The 10,778-nt window shown below is 40.1% G+C and overlaps 1 protein-coding gene across 14 annotated transcripts in view; it reads right to left on the bottom strand.

Moving 5' to 3' along the window:
• Positions 1 to 10,778, bottom strand: part of LOC114108666 (zinc finger protein 85) — a 54,867-nt gene that overhangs the window by 34,269 nt on the left and 9,820 nt on the right. For 11 of the 14 annotated variants that reach the window (XM_060415438.1, XM_060415444.1, XM_060415442.1 and 8 more), the window contains exons 2-5: positions 2,706 to 2,795; positions 2,062 to 2,188; positions 1,368 to 1,448; positions 478 to 560 (exon numbers count right to left, since the gene is read on the bottom strand). In XM_060415438.1, coding sequence (XP_060271421.1) covers positions 478 to 560; positions 1,368 to 1,448; positions 2,062 to 2,188; positions 2,706 to 2,738 — 324 coding nt within the window. In that variant the 5' untranslated portion in view covers positions 2,739 to 2,795. Of the gene's footprint in view, positions 1 to 477; positions 561 to 1,367; positions 1,449 to 2,061; positions 2,189 to 2,705; positions 2,796 to 10,778 lie in introns of those variants that run through there. The other 3 variants (XM_060415447.1, XM_060415448.1, XM_060415446.1) reach the window with 2 other exon arrangements.

Genomic DNA, 10,778 nt, shown 5'->3' with positions numbered 1-10,778 from the left:
GAGAAATGGATGGATGATGATTCAAAGATCTCTCAGATTCATTAACTGATCCTACCCATCTCAAAACAGAAACACCATTACAGAGAGGATGATGATTTTTACCACCTCTGTTATATTCATACACTTCCTGCCCTGTTGATTTCTTTAAAGTTAAATGATGAAATCCTTTTGACACAATGAGGTGCCATATATTCTAATCATAAAACAGTTCACTACAATTTCATTAATTATTCTCAAAGTTAATTGTCTAATTATATACATGGGAATGATTCCTCATGGGAAGTCTGCAGCAACTATTTTGAACCTTGGGTTAGGATATTCCCAAGTTGATCATAATTAGAATTTGTTGACAGACACTGCTATCTGGGGTGAATGCCACTCAAATATCTATCACTAATGTTCATGCTGTATGGAAATCCCAATATTAACTAAAAGGAAAATAAGTATTTTTTTATGAATGAAACTTACTGATCTTACCATTTGTACCCTATTTGATGTTTTTTCTGGCAAAATATCCTGCTGAATTCCCAAGTCATTGGATATAGGTTGCATTTCCCATTCTAAAGGAAAAGAGAATAACAAATTTAAGACTTTGCACAAAGAAGTGGATGTTAAAGGGGTTAAAAACAGTAAGGCTCATCTGTATAAGTTTCCAATTTGACATATCTTTTAATAAGGCAGACAGATGTGAGGAATTTTACTATGACAAAAATTAAGCAAGAATATATATATGTATTGAGTACTTGATTTAAAAGACGAGTTTATGGAGAGTAAAAAGGAAGAAAAGAATATTATTAGGGAAAGTTCTGGACAAAGAATATACATCAACATGATAAAACTAAGGGACTTCGCTGGTGGGCCAGTGATTAAGAATTTGCCTACCAATGCAGAGGACACATATGAGAGCTCTGGTCCTGGCATGTGCTGTGGAAGAGCCAAGGCTATGTGCTACAACTGAGCCTGTGCTGTAGAGCCCAAGTGACACAACTAGTGAGTCTCAACGCCCTAGAGCTCATTGTCTGCAACAAGAGAAACTACCCAATGAGAAGCCTGCACACCAAAAGTAGAGTAGCCCCTGATTGCTGCAACTGGAGAAAGCCTGCACGCAGCAACAAAGAGCCTATATTCAGCACCCCCACTCCTCCAAAAAAATATATAACTAATACAGAAAGAAAAGACTATTTTGTGAGATCACAGGAAAGTCTGACTAAATGTATGTTTGTATGAGAAGTTCAAGAAGTCACAGAACATTAGAAACCAATGTCCTCAGCCTTCTGAGAGAAAGCCCATTTCAATAAGCTTCCTTCTTATAAATTCAAAACACACTGAAACTGAATTGACATGGGAAGTTCTTTATAATTGCTCACCTTGGAGGATTCCTCTCTCCACAGTTTTTAATACATCTTGTTCCAACCAAGAGACTAAAGTGGGTTTGAATGCCTGATATCCTGTTCATGAAGAAAGATATATTAATGAAAAAGTCCCTGTCAAACATGACAAACCTTCCCATGAATCAGGTCCTATATCTAATTAAATCATTAGAATGAATGTGGTAATAATTTTTAAAGAGAGAAAAAGGCAAACAGCTCCTGTTTCTGTGGGTCAAAGAGATTGTATCTGTGGTCAGGGAAAAACATATTCAGACCTATGTGAACATTTACAAAGTATTGAGAATGTTGTTAAATGGGAAATGAAGTAAATGTAAAAGAGATGTCTGGCCTCATGGAGAAGCTGCTAAACTAGTGGTTGCCAAATGCTGGTTTCAAGAATCATGCCCACTGCCTGTTAAAACAGACAACTGGGCCCAAATTTCAAAGTTTCATTCACTATGCCAAAGGTGAACTCTTGAGAATGCGTATTTCAAACAAGAGTCATGATAATGCTGTTAGTTCTCAAAGCACATTGTTACAGAAAGGATACTGGAGTAAAACTCATTCCTTAGATACGAGTGTCTACTAGTTTCCATTGTGTTCAGATTGGCATCACCCATCTTGGAACACAGAAGGTACAGCACATATATGTCTACTCCCTAAGAGTGTACTGGAATGATGGCAGCCTTACCTGCTGTGGTCAGGTTCTTGTAGTTTTCCAGCATCACATTTCTATATAGCTTTCTTTGAAAGGGGTTCAGTAAAGTCCACTCTTCCTGGGTGAAGTACACAGCCACATCAGCAAAGGTCACTGAGTCCTAAACCATCACACACAAAGTAGTTTCAGTAAAGTAAGATCTCCAACAATGTACAGTGGAGAATGAGGAAGGGAGCCCCAATATCAACAGAGGGCCTCAAGGTCTCTCTTCATCTCTCCCAGGACACAATGGTCTTAGCTTTCCTTTTTAGCTACACCCACTCGTGATTGATATGGAACCAATAACACAATCCTAAACAAATTACACATACTTGGGCAAGCTAATAAATAAGGTCACTAGGAAATATCTACCCTCATTCTGTACCATGTCAGAACAGTCAAAATAAAACACACACAGCAGCAATCATGACATAATATCAGAAAGTAATTACTGAAATACTAAGTTTATTCAGAGTAATCCCTCATCAATATGAGACCTTTCACATGGGGAGGAAATTCAAAAGGGACTCAGACTGGCTTTATTTAATAAGCTGTGTACATAGGTCTAACCAGAAAGAAATGTTTCCATGTGATGCATGCAGTAGCTCACTCTGTATAACGATGCTCTGTCTTCTTACCTGAGAACAATCCCTCAAACACTCAGCTACCATTCTGTCTTGCCTCTATCTTTTCCTCAGGATCGCATAAAGGGTCCTTAGAAAGAAGACCTATGAGAAAAGAAAGAAGGCATGGGCATTTAGAGATGATCATAATTCCCACAATCACTGTATGAAAGTCATTCCATTCTAGTTCAAAATTCCTGAATATCCCTGTACACTCAGAAAATGTCACACTGAGAGGAAAGCAGGTGAAGTAGGACCCTGAGCTCACCTCCCCCTCAGGAACATAACAAAAATACATCTATATGGAGCCCCTTCCCACTGAAAACAAAATGGAGACAGAATGATGTCCAAAACCAAGGCTGTAAAAATGATCCACAGAGTCAGGTAGGAAAGGAGGGGAATTGATACGGTTTTAGTGTTTGCTGCCAAGTAGAGTGCACACTTGAGGGTATGCAGCAGATCTGGACCCAGTACTGCATCTGAATAAGGTGAGTTAGGCCAGTGCTGGCACTTGTGGAGGTTGTGGATCAGGAGCCGTCTGTATACCTGACTGGCTTCCTAGACAGTCTCAGTGTGTGTCTGGCCTGTAAAAACCCTCCTGTTCCAGCGTTGCTTCCTCCAAGGCAAAGGTACAGTTGCTGGGAGCAGAGAGAGTGCAAACATGGAGAGAACAGAACTGACTGAGAGGCAACGCTCAGGGCTTCTGCTTCCAGGACCTTGGAACCAGACCTGGCTCCTGCTCCTGATGACAGGGTAGTGATAGCCACTGTGCACAGGAGAAAAACAGCTCACACAGGGCTCTGGCTCTAGCCATTGTATCACCAGCACAACTTCCTAACAAGGACACCCTGAGGAAAGACATATCTGTGCTGACCACATTTTATTTTTTGTTTTAAAGATTTATTTACTTATTTTTGGCTATGCTGGATCTTCTTTGCCATACTCAGTTACAGTGAACTGGGGCTACTCTGTAATTGTGCATGGGCTTTTCATTGGGTTGGCTTCTCTTCTTCTGTAGCACAGGCTCTAGGGTGAAAGGACTTAGTAGTAGTTGCAGCATGTGGGCTCAGTAATTGCAGTACCCAGGCTCTAGAGCACTGGCTCAATAGTTATGGCACACAGTCTTAGTTGCTCTGTGGCATGTGGGATCTTCCTGGACCAGAGATCAAACCCATGTCCACTGCATTGCCAGGTGGGCTCTTCACCACTGAGCCACCAAGGAAGCCTCTTTATTTTAATTTTTAAAGTCTTACTTCTTAAATTTTGCCCACACCACACAGCTTGTGGGATCCGAGCTCCACTACCAGGGATCAAGCACTGTAGTGGAATGCGGAGCCTCAATCAAGGGACTGCAAGGAATATTCTTCTCTGCTTAGATCCAGCTCTCCCACCAAAGCTACTGCACACAAAGACTGCATAGGGACCTACAAAAGGATATACCTTCAAAGATGAGATAGGTAAATGTTTCACTTAATTTCAGAGACAGAGAAAGTAAAACAAAATGAGAAGATAAAGGAGTTTGTTTCAAACAAAAGAACAAGGATAAAACATAGATGACACAACTAATTTAACACAGATAAATAATATACCAAACAGTCTAAAGCATTAGTAAAAGAACTCCAGGGCTTCACCAGATGAAGCAAATGAAGATGAAATAGGCAGTCTACCTGAAAAAGAATTCAGCGTAATGATATTAAAGATGATACAAGACCTCAGAAATAATATGTGGGCACGGATAAAGAACGGAGGCACAAACTGAAAATGTACAAGAAACATTTGACAAGGACCTATAAGAGACAAAGAACAGACAATCAACAATGAAAAACATAAGAACTGAAATAAAAATACACTGGAGGGAACCAACAGCGGAATAACTGAGGCAGAAGAATGGATAAATGAGCTGGAAGATAGAATGGTGGAAATAACCAAAGCAGAGAAGAACAGAGAAAACAGAAGGAAAAAGAAATGAGGACAGTCTTAAAGACTCTGGGACAAAATTAAATGCTCCAATATTCAAATGACAGGGGTTTCAGAAGAAGAAGAGGAAAAGGGTATGAGAAAATATTTGAGGAGATTACAGTTGGAAACTTCCTTAGGGTGACGGGAAAGGAAATAGTCACCCAAGTCCAGGAAGCCCAGAGTCTCTCATAAAGAAAAACCCCAAAAGAACCACACCAATATACATATTATTCAAGCTAACAACAATTAAACACAAAGAAAAACAATTAAAAGCAGCAAGGGAATGCTGGTGGAAAAGGAAACTGATACAGCCAAATGGAAAACAATACGGAGATTCCTTTAAAAATTAAGAATAAATCTACTATATGACTCAGAAATCTCACTACTATAGTATTTATTGCAGCAATATTTACAATAGCTAGAAAATGGAAGCAATCTAGATGTCCAGTGACAGATGAACGTATATAGCAATTATGGTACATTAATACAGTGGATTTTACCCAGCTATAAACAGGAGCAAGTCTGAGTCAGTTATAGTGGATGAACCTAGACCATCTTATACAGAGTGAAGTCAGAAAGAGAGAGAGAGAAAAAAAAAAAAAAACACAAGAATCATATATTAAGGCATATACATGGAATGTAGCAAAATGGTACTTATGAACCTGGCAGAGAAGAAACTTGTGGACACAGAAGGGGAAGGTGAGGGTGGGCTGTATTCAGAAAGCAGCACTGACATATATACACTATCATGTGTAAAATATTAGTGGGAAGTTGCTTAATAACAAAGGGAGTCCAGTCTGGTGCTCTGTGATGACCAACAGGGGTGGGATGTGGGAAGAAGAGGGAGACTCAGGAGGGAGGTGATACATACATACATACCTATGCATATATATGTGTGTATATATATACATACATACATATATGTAAACTTGTGACTGATTCTCAGTTATATGGCAGAAACCAACACAAAATGTAAAGCACAAGAATGCTAGGGCTTTCCAGGTCATTCAGTGGTAAAGAATCCATCTGCCAATGCAGGAGACATGGGTTCGAGCCCTTGATCAGGAATATTCCCTGGAAAAGGAAATGCCAACCCACGCCAGCATTCCTGCCTGGGAAATGTCATGGACCGAAGAGCCTGTTAGTCCATAGGGTCGCAAAGAGTTGGACATGACTTGGTGACTAACGAACAACAACAAAAAGAATGGTAACTGAACTGGAGAAAAGAATGAATGATCATAGTTAAAGTTGTAACAAGGAACATAAACAATAAAAAAGAACCAGTCAGATGTGAAGAATAAAATAACTGAAATAAAAAACATGCTGTTGCTGCTGCTGCGTCGCTTCAGTAGTGTCCGACTCTGTGTAACCCCGTAGACGGCAGCCCAGCAGGCTTCCCCATCCCTGGGATTCTCCAGGCAAGAACACTGGAGTGGGTTGCCATTTCCTTCTCCAATGCATGAAAGTGAAAAGTGAAAGTGAAGTCACTCAGTCGTGTCCGACTGTTCGCGAACCCATGGACTGCAGCCTACCAGGCTCCTCCATCAATGGGATTTTCCAGGCAAGAGTACTGGAGTGGGGTGTCATTGCCTTCTCCGAAAAAACATGCTTGAAAGTACTAACATCAGATCAAGGGGCACAGGAGAGTGCACAACTGATATGGAAGATAGAATAACAAAAATCACCCAATCAGAAAAAGAGAAAACAAAATTTAAAAATGAGAACAGTATGGCAATACCCTGGCAGACTAGTGGTTAGGACTCAGTGCTTTCACTAAGGGGGTCCTGGGTTTGATTCCCCATCGAGAAATTAAGATCCTGCAAACTGTGTGTTGTGGTGGAAGAAAAAGGGACAGGTTAAGGAATCTCTGGTCTAATATGATTCTAACATTCTCATAATTGGGTCTCAGAAAAAGAGAGAAAAAGAGGGGAAAAAATGTATTTGATAAAAATATGAACTCAGATCATGAGTTCCTGATTGCAAAATTTAGGCTTAAATTGAATAAAGCAGGGAAAACCACTAGGCCATTCAGGTATGACCTAAATCAAACCCATTATAAGAGAGGGTGACAAACAAATTCAAGGGATTATATCTGGTAGACAGAGTGCCTGAAGAACTATGGATGGAGGTTCATAATACTGTACAGGAGGCAGTGACCGAAACCATCCCAAAGAAAAAAATGCAAAAAGCCAACGTGATTGTCTGAAGCCAAAGCTTTACAGATAGCTGCACAAAGAACAGAAACAAAAGGCAAAGAAGAGGAAAGATATATACCCAAATGAACGCACAATTCTAGAAAACTGCAAGGAGAGATAAGAAGGCCTGCTTAAATGAATAAAGCAAAGTTAATAGAGGAAAACAACAGAATGGGAAAGACTAGACATATCTTCAAGAAAATTAGACATATGAAGCATGTTCATGCAAGCACAGGCATGATAAAAGACAGAAACGGTATCATCAAACAGAACCAGGGAAGATTAAGAAAAGGTGGCAAATATACAAAGACCTATTTAAAAAAAAGTATTAATGACACGGATAACCATGATGGTGTGCTCACTCACCTAGAGACAGACATCCTGGAGTGTGAAATCAAGTAGGCCTTAGGATGCAATACTACAAACAGAGCTAGTGGAGGTGATGGAATTCCAGCTGAGCTATTTAAAATCCTAAAAGATGATGCTGTTTAAGTGCTGCACTCAATACATCTGCAAATTTGGAAAACTCAGCAGTGGCCACAGGCCTGAAAAAGGACAGTTTTCCTTCCAATCTCAAAGAAGGGCAATGCCAAAAAATGTTCAAACTTCTGTACAATTGCACCCTTTTCACATATGCTGGAGAAGAAAATGGCAACCCACTCCAGTATTCTTGCCTAGACAATCCTGTGGATGGAGGAGCCTGGTGGGCTGCTGTCCATGGGGTCGCACAGAGTTGGACATGACTGCAGTGACTTAGCAGCAGCAGCACATATGCTAGTAAGGCTATGATAAAAAATCTTTCAAGCTAGGCTTCAACAATACATGAACCGAGAACTTCCTGATGTACAACCTGGGTTTAGAAAATGCAGAGGAACCAGAGATCAAATTGCCAACATTTATGGACCATAGGAAGGCAAGGGAGTTTCAGAAAATCATCTACTTCTGCTTCATTAAGTATGCTAAAGCCTTTGACTGGGTGGATCACAACAAACTGTGGAAAATTCTTAATGAGTGTGAATACCAGACCACCTTAACTGTTCCTTGAGAAAGCTGTATGTAGATCAAAAAGCAAGTGAAATGGACAGGGAAGGGTGACTGGTTCAAAGTTGAGAAAGGAGTACAAGAAGGCTGTATATTGTCACCTTGCTTATTTAATTTCAATGCAGAGTACATAATTTAAAATGCAAGATGGGATGAATCACAAGTGGGAATCAAGACTGCCAGGAGACATTATCAACAACCTCAAAAATGCAGATGATACCACTCTAACGACAGAACGTGAAGAGAAACTAACGAGCTTCTTGATGAGGGTGAAAGAGGAGAGTAAAAAAGCTGGCTTAAAACTCAACATTAAAAAAACTAAGTCAATCATGGCATCTGTTCCCATCACTTTATGGCAAAAAGAAGGGCGGAAAAGTAGAAGCAGAAACCATATTTTTATTATCTCCAAAATCACTGTGGATGGTGACTGCAGCCATGAAGTTAAAAGACGTTTGCTCCTTGGAAAAAAACAACCTATGACAGACCTAGACAGCATATTAAACAGCAGAGACATCACTTGCCAACAAAGGTCTGTTTATTCAAAGTTGTTTTCCAGTAGTCATGTATGGATGTGTGAGTTGGATCACAAAGAAGACTCACTGCCAAAGTATTCATGCCTTTAATTGTGGTTCTGGAGATTTTTGAGAGTCCCTTGGAATACAAGGATATCAAACCAGTGGATCCTAAAGGAATCAACCCTGAATACTCATTGGAAAGACTGATGCTGAAGCTGAAGTTCCAATACCTTGGCCACCTGATGCAAAGAGCTGACTCACTAGAAAAAACCGTGATGCTGGGAAAGACTGAAGGCAAAAGCAGAAGGGGGTGTCAGAGATAAGATGGTTAGATAGCATCACTGACTCAAAGACATGAATTTCCCAGAGACAACTCTGGGAGATACTTAAAGACAGTGAAGACTGACGCGCTGCAGTCCACAGATCACAAAGTCAGACACGTCTTAGCAACTGAACAACAACAACAAGAATGACTGATAATTTCCCAAAATGGAAGAATGAAACAGATATCCAGCTACAGAAAGCACAGAGTCTCAAACAAGATGAACCCAGAGACACACACCAAAATATATCATAATTAAAATTCAAAAAGTAAACAGAGACTTCTAAAGGCAGTAAGAAAAAACAAGGAGTCATATACAAGGGACCCACTTAAGGCTACCAACTGATTTTTCTGCAGAAACCTTGCAGGACAGAGGGGCATATACTTTGAAAGTGCTAAAAGGGAAAAACCTACAAATTAAAGATACTCTACCCAGCAAGGTTATCATTCAAAATCGAAGGCAAGACAAAGAACTTTCAGGTAAGCAAAAACTAGAGGAGTTCATCAAATCTAAAACAACTCTAAGAGACATAGTAAAGGGTCTTCTCTTAAGTGGAAAAGAAAAGGCTACAAGCAGAAGAATGTATAGGAAAGAAAAGTCCCATTAGTAAAGTAAATATATAGTAAAGCCTGTGCAACAACCATTTAAGTAAGCAAGTACAAAGATTAAAAGAAACTATAACTACAACAATCAATTAAGTGTTAAACAAGAAATATGACATTAAAGACAAAAAAACGTGCAATAAGGGAGAAATAACATAGAATGTGCTTGAAATTAAATCACTATTAGTTTAAAACAAGCAGATCTAGTTACAGGTCAACATATGAATCCCAGAGTAATCACAAATTAGAAAAGCTAAAGACACACATACAGACTGAAAGTGAAAGGACAGAAAAAAGATAGTCCATGCAAAGGCAAACAAACAGGAATTTGGAGTAGCAATACTCAGAGTAGACAAAGTAGACTTTAAGACAAAGTCTGAATAAAAGACAAAGGACATTATGTAATGATAAAGGCATTAACACAAGAGAATGTAACAGCTGTTAACATATGTGTATTAATACAGGAGAAGCTAAATAAATAAAGTACGTATTTACAGACAGAAAGGGAGACATTGAGAGTAATACAATAATAATAGGGAATTTTAATATCCAATTACCATCAGTGGTGGAGAAGGCAATGGCAACCCACTCCAGTACTCGTGCCTGGAAAATCCCATGGATGGAGGAGCCTGGTAAGCTGCAGTCCATGGGGTCGCGAACAGTCGGACACAACTGAGCGACTTCACTTTCACTTTTCACTTTCATGCCTTGGAGAAGGAAATGGCAACCCACTCCAGTGTTCTTGCCTGGAGAATCCCAGGGACAGCGGAGCCTGGTGGGCTGCCGTCTATGGGGTCGCACAGAGTCGGACACGACTGAAGCGACTTAGCAGCAGCAGCATCAGTGGACTAGAGAAGGCAGTGGCACCCCACTCCAGTACTCTTGCCTGGAAAATCCCATGGATGGAGGAGCCTGGTAGGCTGCAGTCCATGGGGTTGCTGGGAGTCAGACACGACTGAGCGACTTCACTTTCACTTTTCACTTTCATGCATTGGAGAAGGAAATGGCAACTCACTCCAGTGTTCTTGCCTGGAAAATCCCAGGGACGGGGGAGCCTGGTGGGCTGCCATCTCTGGGGTCGCACAGAGTCAGACACGACTGAAGTGGCTTAGCAGCAGCAGCAGTAGCAGTGGACAGATCATCCAGACAGAAAATCCAGAATAAAACAGTAGTCTTAAGACGCATTTGGCCACTTGGACTTAATAGATACCTACAGCATATTCCAACCCAAAACAGAGACATAAACATTCATCACAAGTGCACATGGAATGTTCTCCAAGACAGATGACATGTCTGCTCAACAAATTTAATGGACAGAGATAATATCAAAAAAATTTTTTGACTACAATGCTGTGAAACAAAGAAATCAATTACAGAAAAAAAATGGGAAAAGAACAAATATGTGGAGACCAAACAACATATATGTGGAGACCAAACAACATGTTACTACAAA

The sequence above is a fragment of the Ovis aries genome, chromosome 5 (assembly GCF_016772045.2).
Source record: "Ovis aries strain OAR_USU_Benz2616 breed Rambouillet chromosome 5, ARS-UI_Ramb_v3.0, whole genome shotgun sequence".
NCBI lineage: Eukaryota > Metazoa > Chordata > Mammalia > Artiodactyla > Bovidae > Ovis > Ovis aries.
The sequence above is the reverse complement of the archived record's forward strand: the minus strand, read 5'-3'. Positions and strand labels throughout refer to the sequence as shown.